Source organism: Chelonia mydas, chromosome 2, assembly GCF_015237465.2.
Source record: "Chelonia mydas isolate rCheMyd1 chromosome 2, rCheMyd1.pri.v2, whole genome shotgun sequence".
NCBI lineage: Eukaryota > Metazoa > Chordata > Testudines > Cheloniidae > Chelonia > Chelonia mydas.
Window position 1 is genome coordinate 223,196,562 of NC_057850.1, and position 15,040 is coordinate 223,211,601.

At 38.6% G+C, this 15,040-nt stretch overlaps 1 protein-coding gene across 7 annotated transcripts in view; it reads left to right on the forward strand.

The window, feature by feature from the left end:
• Positions 1-15,040, forward strand: part of CACNB2 (calcium voltage-gated channel auxiliary subunit beta 2) — a 395,704-nt gene that overhangs the window by 210,676 nt on the left and 169,988 nt on the right. Inside the window, exon 1 of one of the 7 annotated variants that reach the window (XM_027820976.3) lies at positions 13,286-13,685. The exons of 5 other annotated variants lie outside the window; for them this stretch is intronic. In XM_027820976.3, coding sequence (XP_027676777.1) covers positions 13,653-13,685 — 33 coding nt within the window. In that variant the 5' untranslated portion in view covers positions 13,286-13,652. Of the gene's footprint in view, positions 1-13,285; positions 13,686-15,040 lie in introns of those variants that run through there. One more of the 7 variants, XM_043541293.1, reaches the window with a different exon arrangement.

Here is a 15,040-nt window from a genome sequence, read left to right on the forward strand (position 1 = left end):
TGAAATCAAAGTGTACATTATTTTTATTACAAATATTTGCACTGTAAAAATGATAAAAGAAATAATATTTTTCAATTCACCTCATACAAGTACTGTAGTGCAATCTATTTGTCGTGAAAGTGCAACTTACAAATGTAGATTTTTTTTCTGTTACATAACTGCACTCAAAACCAAAACATGTAACATCAGAGCCTACAAGTCCACTCAGTCCTACTTCTTGTTCAGCCAAGTTTGTTTACATTTACAGCAGATAATGCTGCCCTCTTCAGATTTACAGTATCACCAGAAAGTGATAACAGGGATTTGCATGATACTTTCATAGCCAGCATTGCAAGGTATTTACGTTCCAAATATGCTAAACATTCATATGCCCCTTCATGTTTCAGCCACTGTTCCAGAGGACATGCTTCTATGCTGATGACTCTAGTTAAAAAAATGTGTTAATTAAATTTGTGACTGACCTCTTTGGGGGAGACTTGTATGCCCTCTGCTCTGTTTTACCTGCATTCTGCCATATATTTCATGTTATAGCAGTCTCAGATGATGACCCAGCACATATTGTTCATTTTAATAAACTTTCACTGCAGATTTGACAAAACACAAAAAAGGCATTAGTGAGAGATTTCTAAAGATAGCTACAGCACTCAAGCCAAGGTTTAAGATTCTGAAGTGCCTTCCAAAATCTGAGAGGGAGGAGGTGTGGAGCATGCTTTCAGAAGTCTACACTACAGAACCCAAACCACCAAAAAAGAAAATCAGTCTTCTGCTGGTGACATCTGACTTAGATAGTGAAAATGAACATGCGTCAGTCTGCACTGCTTTGGATGTGATCGAGCAGAAGCTATCATCAGCAGAGACACATGCACCCTGGAATGGTGGTTGAAGCACGAAGGGACATATGAATCTTTAGCGCATCTGACATGTAAATAGCTTGTGACGCCAGTTACAACAGAGCCGTGAGAATGCCTGTTCTCACTTTCAGGTGATACTGTAAACAAGAAGCAGGCAGCTTTATCTCCTACAAATGTCAACAAATGTGTTTGTCTGAGCAATTGGCTGAATAAGAAGTAAGGACTGAGTGGACTTGCAGGCTCTAACATTTTACATTGTTTTATGTTTGAATGCAGTTTTTTGTATATAATTCTACATTTGTAAGTTCAAATTTCATGATAAAGAGATTGCACTATAGTACTTGTATTAGATGAATTGAAAAATACTATTTATTTTGGGTTTTTTTACAGTGCAAATACTTATAATCAAAAATAAAGTGACCACTATACACTTTGTATTCTGTTGTAATTGAAATCAATATATTTGAAAATGTAGAAAACATCCAAAATTATTTAAATAAATGGTATTCTATTATTGTTTAACAGTGCGATTAATTATGATTACATTTTTAAGCGCGTGATTAATCGTGATTAAATTTTTTACGTGCGCAACAGCCTTTCATTCAATGTATAGTTTTTAGGGCTAACTGGACAGATGGCTGCATCTATTGTTGGTTCTATTATTTAATATTTAAAACAAGCCACTGGGCATAAAAATAGTTGACTGAATTTGTTTTATTTTCACTTGAACTGATCATTAATGATATGCTGCATGTGCCATATTTTAGTCTAGTTTGTCTTGTTTAATTTTCAGCACATTTTGGGGCTGAAATGATGCTGAGAGTTTGACAGTTTAGAGTGCTCATCACTTAAAACTTATTAGCTGTCTGGTAATAGGAATTTGTAGGTTCCCAGCGTTAGAGAATAAATCCTGTTTGCATCTTTGCTAATAATTCCAGTCAAAGATAAGTTTTCCTTTGAATGTGTTCCTACTGACCAAAGGACAGTAATATTAAATGTTTTAACAATAATGGTACATATAATCACTTTTTAATTTTCAGACTTCTTAACCTTGGATGTTGGCTCCCAGCCCAACCAACCTCTTTGCTTCCCTCCTCCATTGCTTTGACTTCCAGGATAACTTGTTTATACCAATCACAACTTTTAAATTTCAAAGTAGAAGGTGTTTTAAAACTGTATTTGAATGTTTTTTTTAAACCATTGCATGCTCAAACATTGTCAAACATTTTACAGATTGCCGGAGAACCAGTTCTATATAAATAACTTAAGGAATTTCAGTCTCTCATTGAAGATCATATTTAAACCTCATTTGCACAAATTAAGTAGAGGGAGAGTCATATTAAAACAATGACACACTTATTCCTGGGTAACAATAAATACAAATATTATTCTGGTATTTCAATAAGTAATACTGCTATACTGTTGATTGTATGATAGGATTTGAATGTCACATAAAGAAAATATGTTTTCAGACAAACTAGGTTGTATTGGTAAGCACATAAAAGTCAGGAAATAGTTTATAAACCTCTCAAATATCTTTCACTTTGAGGGACGTCAGTCAGTTTAGACCCAGTTACCTATTTTCCACACACAGCTGATGCCCTATCGCTTCTACTGTTCAAAAATGTTTACATCAGAAATATGAAGGCAAAAATCATAATTACTCACTGCATGAAACACAGCATATTAAGATTTTTACATTAATAATATTGTGTTTCTCATCATGGGCTTTGTCACACCTTGTGTGATCACATTTGGAGTTTGGCAATTTGTGAGGAATTAACTCTTTTTCCTTTGAATTACATGATCACATACTATTTCTCAAACAATATATGCACTGCACAGCGTATTGTTTATCTGTCTAAATGTCAAACATGTTTTGATTTTTTTCATGGGTTCCTATTCTGGTACACTTGCACTGTTTTAATTGTCATAATGGTCCAGTGTAAATGTTCTGAATTTGATGTATGTAATAATATCTCTGAATTTGACGTATGAAACAAAAAGGTATGTGCTTAAATTATTTAAACACCATCCATGTACAGTACACTTCCTCTTTAGCCGTCATCACGGCCTTCCTAGGGTGCAATCCAACGGCTCAGTCAGTTCACTGTGAAGGTAATTTAGATACAAACTTAAATAAGTCAGGAAAACTTTCAGTATTACTCTGTTAAGATGGTGTGGTCTTCATTTATTTAAATACTGTTCACTGAGTACTTGTCATATGAAAGACTTTTGTGAATTCTGTCTTACATATATAGACTAATACAAATTCTTATTAAATACTTTATACATGCATATGCAACCATAACCTCCTTTTCTGACTTTTTAGTGCTTATCAGTGCATTTGTAGAATTTGCATAATGTAATTTTATGTAAAGGATTTACAGTAATATACATGAAGAGCTATACTATAATAATATTTGAACTATTAATAATTCATTTAAAAAAACCTTCTGAGTTCTGATAGTGTATGATAGTGATGTCCGTGAGTCTATTTTTGTCTTTCTACTTCTGAGAGGATGCAGTTAGAACTGTTTTAAAACTGAATTTCTAGTCCATTGGGAATTCCATCGTTTCAAAATTTTCTTTTGTCCCAAACTGGAACAAAAAGTCAAAGTTTCCCGCAGAATGAAATTTCGCCCCCACATCCCCAATAAAAATGGTTTTAGGAATATCAAAATTAATGACCTTATCAAAGTGCTTCATTTTAATATATTAGTTTATAACGGAATATGAGATTTGTATATTATAAATTATAATGGTCAAAAAGAAGCACTTAGATAATTTTTTCATCAAAAACGGCAACAAAATTGATGTTTTTGCAAAGTGTTTCAATTTTTTTTAATCAGCATTTGTTTTCTAGTGGAAAAATTGTTCAGTTGGAAAATGTTACACCGGCTCCAGTTGTAATGTTTCCACACAGTATGTCAGCTTCGATGTAATAAGTAAACTTCCATTTACAGTCATCACAAATACTGAAAAGTTTCATAGAGTAAAACACAGCAACTTGCTCTCCAACTCCAGAAGGTACTAGTTTAAGATGATCAAATTGATGGTTTGAGTTAGAAAATAATTCTCTGTGTCAGACTATTTTAAATACAAAAGTAGCTTTACCGTTTGTACTAGAGATTGGTTTGGTATACTTCCAGCATACAGGTGTTGGTATGAGCAGCATGATAGATGACTTAGATACAGTGGTTGTGATTATTTCCTTTCTAATTATGAGATGTGTCAAAATCCAAACTCTTGGTAAATATTGATATGTTAATGGTAATCATTGTGTTAAGGCTGCCTCGGTCTCTCTTGTTGAAACTGTTCCACTTTGTATAAATAATTACATTTTCCTTGTGCCAGAAAGCAAGAGAGAGAGAGTGATTCTCCTACCCAGTGGTTAGGGGACCCATCTGGGATGTGAGAGAATCAAGCTTAAGTCCCTGCTCTGGTGAATACTTATTTATAGGAAATGGAACAGCTCAAACAGGAGAGACTGAGAGTACCCATCCCCACATACCAAGTAGCCTGGTGGTGAGGGCACTCACCTGGGATATGAGTGATGTGAGTTAAGGTCTGTACTCCCTTATCCCAAGAGGGCGCCCTAACTACCAGCCTACTTGCTATAATCCCTCTCTCTATTTTTGGGAGAGATGTGGGTTTCATTTGCTAGGGCCTGGGCTGACCTGGCTTAGATGCCTCACTTCAGGGGATGTTTCACAGCTGCGAGTCCCAGGTGGAGACAGGTGCCTCCCTCTGGCCCATTAGTCAGGAGCCTAAATACCTTTGAGGGCTGACTGACTAAAAGGGCTTTCCTCTGCATTTGCTTCTGGATACCTTAGGCAGCTTCCCATTTAGCTTGCTGGCTTTTGATGATCCTTTCCTTAGGCACCGAACTCTCCCATACAGTACATGTGGAACCTGGGCACGTAACTCGGGATTCAGCATTCCAGTAGGTAGCAGGGGTCAGGATCAAGTGTTGCAGTGCCTAAGTACCTTTAGCACAGTATGACTGACCCTGAAATTAAAAAATCTTTCCCAAGAGGAGAGAGAGATTTTGTGTAATATCCAGATCTTTGTATCCGAAATGTCTTGGCAGCAACAACCAGGCAGCTTGCACTCGAAAAAAATAAATGCAAAATAAATTGGATACAGGGACCCACACACCAGTTCCCACCTTGCCTTCTTCTAGTCTTTCCTGCATTTGTGATTATTAACAGATGTCTAACAATTTTGGGACAAAGGTGGTAGTGTTTATCATCATCCCATATCACTTTTCAGCAGAAGAACTCTGCTAGTGGCTTGCAACATGCTGCATTAGTTCTATAGAAGAAGGATTACTTGTTGATCATGATATATCTATTACACCACAAACTGTTTAATGCTAAGGATAAATGACTCCAGTTAGCAAAAACACTTGCTTTCTTAGGAGTATTTTTTCACAGTAATGTGTGGGGAATTATGTTCACAAATCCTATTGTTGAGAGTTATGTATTTGGCTCCCTATTGACTATGCTGAAAATGAATGCCCACTGCCAGGTGGCACTCATAAGCTCAAAGAGTGAATAGGACCATTACAAAGGATATGCTCTGGTAAGTCCCACTTAATCTCTATTCTGAGGTATGAAGTGGGACTTAAGTGGTAGATAGGCCTCTCTGCACAGGAGTGAATTTCACCCAGAGTTCACATTTCAGCAGTGTCTTTTAAAACAGGCAAATCTGTGTTATCCAAGAATTAAAAAAAAAAATGCCTACAAGGCAGCCAACATTACTTCACATTGTCAAATGTTCAAGCCTCAGCATTGCTGGGGGGTTTAAAAGCATACTGTGAATGGGAAATAAGGGCTGAAGATATAATGAGGCCAAAGGCACTACAATATTTAGTGAGAATTATCTTAAACGAAAAGATTATTGTCCAGAAATGTGCAATGCTAGTTTGTGCCAAAAATACATACATGAATAAAAGGAAGAGAGAGAGACAGAATTCCTTCTGGGACCTGCTGTCATTGCCATCCTCAACAGATAACCTTTTGTTTCTGGAATGAGGAGAACAGAATGCAAGGCTATTACAACTAAAGTTTACAAACACTTTTAAAATATGAGTTGATCCCAATCATTCCTCACAATTTGGGACTTGGTACTTAAATCATTACCTTGTTTAATAAACACAAATGTTTTTATAAATGTTGGGGATTAAAGCCTTTTCCTTGTGAGAAAGAGACACAGCGCTGACAGTTTGATGTCTCAAATATGGAGCTTGCTGGAAGTCTGCAAAGAAACTAGGTTACCTGTAACTCTAGTGTGCTCCTTAACAAATCTGGTTGCTCACATTAGCTGGTATTCACAGCTGTACTTCCAAGTAATCCCCACAATTTATTTGGCGCAGTTCACCCAAGGACATTGGGAACTAGGGATCCCCAACAGAGTCCATTAATCTCAACATTTGGGGAATTTTTGTGGATGGGTGGGTGGATGTGATTACGAACAGTTGACTAAACTTCACTAAGACTTGTAAATTTAACTTCTGTGTTGCAAGCTAATGCAGTACAGCAGCTCAGCCACAATGTGGTATGACAAAAAGGGTCAAACCATTGTACTATCCTCTCACAGACTATTTTTTCCTAGATAACTTTTTAATTTAAAGAGCTTGGTGGTGTTTGTGTAATGCCGACAGACCCCAGTCGTCAGCAGGTGGGATCGAATCTGGGACCTCTGGAGCTTAAAGCATGAGCCTCTACCACATGAGCTAAAAGCCAACTGGCTGTTAGCTAAGGCTGTAGAGCAGACTCATTAATTGCTCTCTAAGTGGTCTTGGTGAGACTAGATGGGACAGAAAGGAGACTCAGGGAGCTTGGCTTGTTTAGCCTAACTAAAAGAAGGTTGAGGGGAGATATGATTGCTCTCTATAAATATATCAGAGGGATAAATACCAGAGAGGGAGAGGAATTATTTAAACTCAGTACCAATGTGGACACAAGAACAAATGGATATAAACTGGCCACTAGGAAATTTAGATTAGAAATTAGACGAAGGTTTCTAACCATCAGAGGAGTGAAGTTTTGGAATAGCCTTCCGAGGGAAGTAGTGGGGGCAAAAGATCTATCTTGCTTTAAGATTAAACTCGATAAGTTTATGGAGGAGATGGTATGATGGGATAACATGGCTTTGGTAATTAAATATTCATGGTAAATAGGCCCAATGGCCTGTGATGGGTTTTAGATGGGGTAAGATCCAAGTTACCCGGGAAAGAATTTTCTGTAGTATCTGGCTGATGAATCTTGCCCATATGCTCAGGGTTTAGCTGATCGCCATATTTGGGGTCGGGAAGGAATTTTCCTCCTGGGCAGATTGGAAGGCCCTGGAGGTTTTTCGCCTTCCTCTGTAGCATGGGGCACGGATCACTTGCTGGAGGATTCTCTGCTCCTTGAGGTCTTTAAACTACAATTTGAGGACTTCAATAGCACAGATATAGGTGTGAGGTTTTTTTTGTGGGAGTGGTGGGTGAAATTCTGTGGCCTGCGTTGTGCAGGAGGTCAGACTAGATGATCATAATGGTCCCTTCTGACCTAAATATCTATGAATCTATGAATCTATGAAACACCACACCCAGAAGGTGTGTGGGTTACATATGCAAAGACTGGTTCCAGTATTCCAGTTTCTGGGTTCAAAAGTGTATGTACTTCTTACAATATAACCTTTTGCTTGGATACAAAATGACCCCTATGTTTGCAACGACAGTCTCTACAAATCTTCGTGGTGTTAGTTTTGATTGGTTTAGGAATGGGGTGGTGGCACTCTTGCATCCCCTATATTTTGGGCCCTGACGAAAGGCCTTAGGGGTGCTCCAATTTACATTCAGCTGCCTATGTCGCAAGGAGAAATAGTTTTTTAGAACTGCAGAACTGGAATTAATTTGGAATTCATTTGCAAACTGGACACTGTTAAATTAGGGCTTGAATAAAGACTGGGAGTGGATGAGTCATTACACAAACTAAAAACTATTTCCCCATGCTAATTTTTCCCCTATTGTTACTCACACCTTCTTGTCAACTGTTTGAAATGGGCCATCCTGATTATCACTACCAAAGTTTTTTTTTCTCCTGCTGATAATAGCCCACCTTAATTGATTAGTCTCGTTAGAGTTGGTATGACAACACCCATTTTTTCATGTTCTCTGTATATATATCTCTTCCTACTGTATTTTCCACTGCATGCATCTGATGAAGTGGGTTTTAGCCCACGAAAGCTTATGTCCAAATAAATTTGTTAGTCTCTAAGGTTCCACAAGGACTCCTCATTCTTTTTGCTGATACAGACTAACACGGCTACCACTCTGAGAGTTGCAAGAGTAGTTTTACAGCACAAATAATATGGGGATAATCCCCTGTGGCCAGATCTGTCATATTTATAGCCCGTTTATGCTCTCACAGTGCTGCAAAGTGGCCACAATAAAACAGGCAGTTAGGCCCCACGTCCTTGCAGAAGGTGTCAAATCTGTTTGTGACATGTTATCTTTTGGATTGAATGTATTAGCATCTTGCTGTAAGGAGAATGGCAGCCACTTACAGTATGTGACTTCCCATGACATTGCAAGAACACTATCACGTTATCTCCTCCTGCACTACAAGATAACATGTGTCCCCAGTATATGTATATTTTTAAGCTGTGAAGCTTCTATCGTTAACGTTATCACTGAAGTATCCTGAAATAGAAAACTCCAGGCAGGTTGGATTGTGTTGGAGAATGGTTACCATAATAACCAAAAAAACAATCTGTGCATGATAAGCAGATTCAGTGTTTAAAAATAAAGTTTAAATAGTATTCCAGTAGCTCCACAGGGATTTATTACATTTAATTCTATTCATTACTTTGAGATCTTCTTTGTCATTTAAAAATGTGTTCAGTCCAAGAATTTTATATCTAATAAACATTAATACATTTCAAATTACAATAATTCTTATCAATCTCAGCAGCCATATTTGAGGCATATACCATTCCTAAAATAAATTTACAAACTGGCCAAACTGTGTGTGGACTTATATTGCAGATGATGGCGTTTGTACATAAGGCCAGATATAATCTCAGTGCTAAGGGAGCTCAAAGAGTCCTTGAGATCAGTGCAGAATACCTCTGTGAGCCCCTTTGGGGCAATGCTCTGTGCATGCCATGCCATGCCATGGGATTGTACCTTAAAGGCACTGCCTACTTCCATTTTTTCTGAAACAACTCTGCATCCGCAACTGTGGTGAAGGAGAAAGGAGGCTATAAGCGAGAATGATTTGCAACATGGTCACTAGCGGGGACTGCTACAATAGGGGGCAAATTATGTACAACGTAATGGCTGCAGTTTAACTCTGATCTGCACCTCTTAACATGCTGTGTGAGTTTGCTGAGGAGTGGAAGGCAGGCTGTCTTGAATGACAGAAAAATAATGCAGAAAAGAAGAAAAAGGGGGAAAATGTTGTAGTGGAGCAACAGGTGACAAGTGAAACACAGTTTCCAGGGCCTGCATTTTCCTATCGAAACTGCTATAGCAAAGTTACATCATATCACACTCAGGCAACGATTCCCAGCTTGCAAAGCCACTCGCCCTCGCTCTTATCGAGCTAGCATGCTAAAAATAGTGGCATAGTTGTGGTAGCACAGGAATTGGCAGCGGTGGCATGGACTAGCCACCCCAAATACAAATCCACCTGCACACCCTGGGTACATATAACACCGAAAGACCCCGGTTGTTGGCGGGCAGGATTGAACCTGGGACCTCTGGAGCTTAGTGTATGAGCCTCTATTGCATGAGCTAAGAGCCACATGGCTGTTAGTGAAGGTTGTAGCAGACTCATTAATCTCTAAGTGATCTTGGTGCCACTCGAGGGGACAGAACATACTCAGGGCAGCTTGCCCATGCTGCTGCTGCCTGTGCTACCATGGCTACATTATTTTTAGCAAGCTGGGAATCGCACCCCTAGCTTGCAGGGTAGACGTAGCCTCAGTTGATACGGAATTAGTAACAAAGAAATATATTTACATAAAGTATAATTTTGAAGCAAGTTTATATTTTTCACTCAGTTTTTAACCTTATTCATTAGTATAGACTTGTATGGCAATGCCAAAAGCCTATTATTAGATATATTTTAATCTCAAGTGCATGGGAATTTGTTCTTATTAAAAAAAAGCATATTAGTCCTAAAGTTCATTGTTCTCTCACGTAGAAGTTTCCTTTATTTCTTCCTGTAATGCAGTCTTATAGAGCTTTCAGTGGTTCTGCAGTTGCGGTAGCAGTGAAAGTGATATTGAATAGAGACTCCGGGTAAGCTTCATAGAAAAAAGGTTTTGAGCCCCGATATTTGTTCTGATCTGTTTAGTCAGGAGTTTACAATTTGCTGATTTAAAAAAAATTAAATGTATTTGCAATCAATTTTATCTGTCCAAATAACAGAGAGAAGTTCCAGGGTTTCGGTGACAGTGGTGTTGATGAGTTGGTTGGAGGTGGTTGAGTGGGGAAGGCAGGTCATCCACGAGGAAAATCTTGGGCTCCTCAGATTCCCATTTTGGGGTGAGATAAGTTCTCATGAGTTCTCTATTGCAGGTAAATGAAAAGTCGTCAAATCATAAATAATGTTGCTGAAGTTCTGTTCTTAGGAGACGTAAAAGATGTTTACAGGAAACCAATTTTGTTGCTAACTACACAAGTGAGAGTTACGAACTGTTGACATTCTTCACTAACTTGAATCTGGTTTAGGTACTAGAGCTTCAATTGCTTTCCATTCAAGTTCCTGTAGGAAAAAATAGCGTGTGCTGTTGAATACAAGTTGAGTGCTTCATGTTTATTGAGCAGCGTCTGTTTAGTCTATTAACCTTGACAGCCATGTCAGCGATTTTTCAATTTGTTTTTCCCAAAGGCACTATGTTGCAGTATTATGATATACAAAGTTATTTATATTGTAGGGAATTCATAGCCATGCTACATAGACATTGGCCAGGGCTTAAATACCAGGTCCTTCTGCTAATCCAGCTACATTATTAGATTATTTGGAAAGTCAACATGAGGCAGGGAATGGAGATTGGTACACATGGCATAACTTCAGAAATGACAGCCTGGGTTTTGAGCCAAATATTTTTAATAGCATTTGACATTTTTTTATGTTATGAAGGGAACAAAATCTACAGGAACATACAGAGGAGACAAAGGTAGTGAATTTGTGCACATATGGAAGTGGGGAATGTTCTTCAGCTGTTCATGGATTTTTGTTCTCTAGAAGTGCCATGGGCAACCAACCTTTAATTAAGTTACTGTCCTTGTCCCAGTCCTATTATCCTTGTCCAGTGAGTCCCAGTTCTCCCCTCACAACCCAGCTCCTTATCAGAGCTATCTCCTCTTCCTTATTCCCCCCCACATTGGTACCTCCAATCTCCTTGTCCAGGCAGTCCCTGTCTTCTCCTCCTCCCTCCAGCTCCTTGTCTAATCTAAGTTTCTCTTCTTTTTTCCCCCAAGCAAATGGGCTTCTCGTCTCCCACCAATGTTTCCCTCACCAGCACACACCCTCACCAGATCTCCTTGCCCGCCCAGGCTGCCAGTCCCAGTTTCGCAACCTCCTCATCCATCTTTGGTCCCAGTTTCATCAGACTCCTTGTCCCTTTCCCTCTCTCCAGTCTGGCTTTGGTCCTCTCTGTATTCAAATGAGATGGCTTCCTCTTCCAGGCTGCCCGGACTTTAGCAGGGAGGTCTCTGAGAGCAGAGGAGGGGAAGTTCTCTGCTCTTAGTTCTGGTACCCTGCCCCACCCCAATACAGAGCTGCTGGGAGTCTGGCTTTGTCCCTATAGACCTGGAGTGGGCATCCTGAGTTGCTCTGTGGGGATGGTGCATGTGCAGTCTGGTCAGCACAAGGAGCTGTGAGAAGCTCAAGCATGCTCAGTGAGGATAGACTCTTCTGAGGTTCAGCTCTAGTAAGTCTCTACTGAACATGTGTGAATATGACACACTTTTCAAACTCAGGGTCTGTCCTTCAAAGGCACAGGATTCTTTATTCCTTCAGATAGTACAAACACCTGCAATGCACAGTGCAGAGTGATTCGGGGGTCTGTTTGAAACAGGGTTCCACCTGAAATGTCTCAAACAATTAAACACTGATGGACAATTAGATTCCATAGCCCAATAACAGAAAGCCATGTGGCTGACATTTTTCTTCTTCTTTACAGTACTTAGTATCCAAGGCCTGGCCTAACATGGAATAAAACAACAAACTGCGCCTGATTTTCTGTAACCCCATATTCCTAGTACTTTTAACCATTTTAAACGGGGCTCAAATTAAATTGCCTGTCTCCAGGGCACAAGTATTTCCTCTTTCAATAGTTACCCATTCACTACATAAATATACTTCAGGGGCCTCTGTGCATTCCCACTAGTGGCATAGACAGATAAAGGAAACTAATCTAAACAAGGGGCTAAGATCTGTCAAACAGAGGGCATGAGGTTCCTAGTGCTCTTTGCCTTGTGTGGGTAAGGGTTGCACTCCTTATATGTACTCAGACATTGGCCATTGACATCAGTAGTGGTATTTGTGCAACTCCAACAGATGCTGCTTTGGTCGGGGTTCTTGGATTTGACACCAGGGGGTGCCATATCCCACAAGTGTGAAAGTACAGAGGTGACTCTAAAGAACAAGAGTTACCAGTAAGCAGCCTGTATATCTCTTTTGTACTGTGCTTGTAAAGGATATTTAATAAGACTTAAAAAAAATAATTGCCCACCCCCCCCTTTTTTGTATTAGCTACAGAATGATTTCAGTGGGCCAAACTCTGAAGTCCATATTCATTTGTTTCTCAGTTCTTACTCAGACAAACTGTAACTTTAATGAGTTTGCCTAATGAAAGTTTGTCTGAGTAAGAAGTGAATGCATGGCTTTAGGCCAATCCCAGTGCTGTAAATTGGGACACTTTCCCTTAATGTTGAGGCAATAGGTGTGATTTTCTGTTATGATGTGATGGCAGTTTGATAAAGTCACACTGTTCGTATTTCACTAGTAGACCACTGTAGAATCAACCTACATTTGAGTCATGAACTTTGAATGTAAGTAATAGAGACCACCCTAGTAAGGAAGAAACAGTGCTGGGGGGTGAATTTGGCTTTCATATACATTGATGTAGATCCCCTGAAGTCAACACAGGGCTAGCTCAGTTAGTTTGCAAATTGAAAAGTGTCTACTCTTCTTGATTTCTTGAAGTTAAATTGTTTCCTCTCAATAATATTTTGAGTGCTTCATCGGAGTCCAGTATTTACTCCAAGAGTCTATACATGCTTACTGAAAACAAATCAATTAAGTGTCTGTTCGTAATAAAAGAAATAGAAATGGTACTTCATTGATATCACTGAGCTCTCTCTCATCACAATACGTCACTAGAGTTCTGGTTACTTTTCACTACACTCCTTTTGCAACCAATCAGTACAAGGCCAGCAACATGTGATTAAGAACAGAACCCTAAATGAATACCCCAGCTCACCCCCTGCATTGCTCTGCCTGTAGTAATGGATTAACCTAACACATCCTAGCTGCTGGCGCTGCTGCTGCTGCTTTTCTTTGTGGATTTTTTTTACTGGTGTAGCTTGCCAGACCATTTCCTTAACTGCTTACAGCAAGAGGGTTTGTTTTTGGCTCTGAGAACAATACTTAAAGAGCATTTTGGGCGTGGGAAACAAGTACTGGAACTCTATTCCAGCTGTAGAAGCTGTATCGCTTACACAGACACTAAAGATACGCTTCGCTCTTACTTTGGGACTTAATGGACATGTAAGATCCTGAAGGTGCAGATATGTATCTTTATGACAGTGAAGATTATGAAGTGGTAAGATGTTAATTAAATGTGCTTTTATTGAGTTGAGTGTCTTTCAAAAGTTAATATACAGCTTTGAATTTCTGATCAATGCCATTTTGTTTTTGTACTTCTATAAATTACTGTAATTTTATTCATAATTCTTCCATGGTCTAGCAGTTACAAAAATTAGATTTAGCATAAAAATTGAAGTAGGTACAAATTGGTAGATTAAAATTAAATTGCCTTTATTTCTGTCATGTTCTGGTGATGTATGTTAGTACAACTATAAATATAGATTTGAATCCTTTGAATAATATGGGCCAAATTCAGCACTGTGCTCAACAGCACTGTACACATGAATAAGTGGAGCAGGATTTGGCCCATAGCATAACTCGATACAGCTCAACTGACTTCCAAGTATTTGTACCCACTTCCAGCAGGTCTGGATTTGGCTATATGTGTGTAGAAACACTGGAAAACAATTTTGTAGAAAACTTCAAAACATTTCAGTTTAATGCCTAAATCTACCTTCCAAACAGTTTATTTTAAAAATGGAATGAGATTTGGCACCCTTTCTGCTAAATCTTTGTGTGAAATAAAATCTAAATAAAGATGTAGTAAGACGAAATGGGGAGCAAAATGAAAAGAGTCTCTCCTATGTCATCTGCTACTTTTATGGGATAAGAAGTCTGCATATTTTACAGACTGAGGCCTTGATGCTGCATTGTATTCAGCATTGATGGACATCTGTACACCCACAGAACTCACGGCCAGATTGGATCAGGACTTAACAGGCTTTAGAGGAAGATGATACAACCAAAATCCTTTTAATAAAGAAAGCTATCCTACAGTATATCCAAATAAAGTTCTGCATTACAAGTGGCAGGGCAGATGCTTTGGTTTTGATTACTCAAGTTACTTAAGTGTACTGTTCTTCTGAAGTCTGAAAGCTCCATTTATTGTGCTCTGGATACTTCCACAATCTCAAGGAATTAATTTGATTATTTAAAATGCATTGTTTTTCATTTTTCTTGATTCTAAGTAGATATGCTTTTTTTTGTGACAGTTATATTTTAATTTATTCAAGCATTACAGGAAGACAGATGAGAAGATCATTTAAAAGCAGTGCTTAACATATTGAACTGCTTTAAGTCACACAAAGGTTCACAAACTCTAACAAAATAGATTGAAAAGAACTTGTAGCAGACAAATCAGTTACAGAAGAAGCCATTGTTCCACAGTTTGGAGTAATATTTTGCCCAGTTATAACTAGATTGGGCACAATTCAATTTTTTTTTTTTTGTAATTTTGATGGGTAATATTGAATGTTTATTTTTAAGCATTTTCAATTTTTATCTATATAAAGTTTCACAGTTACTGGAAAT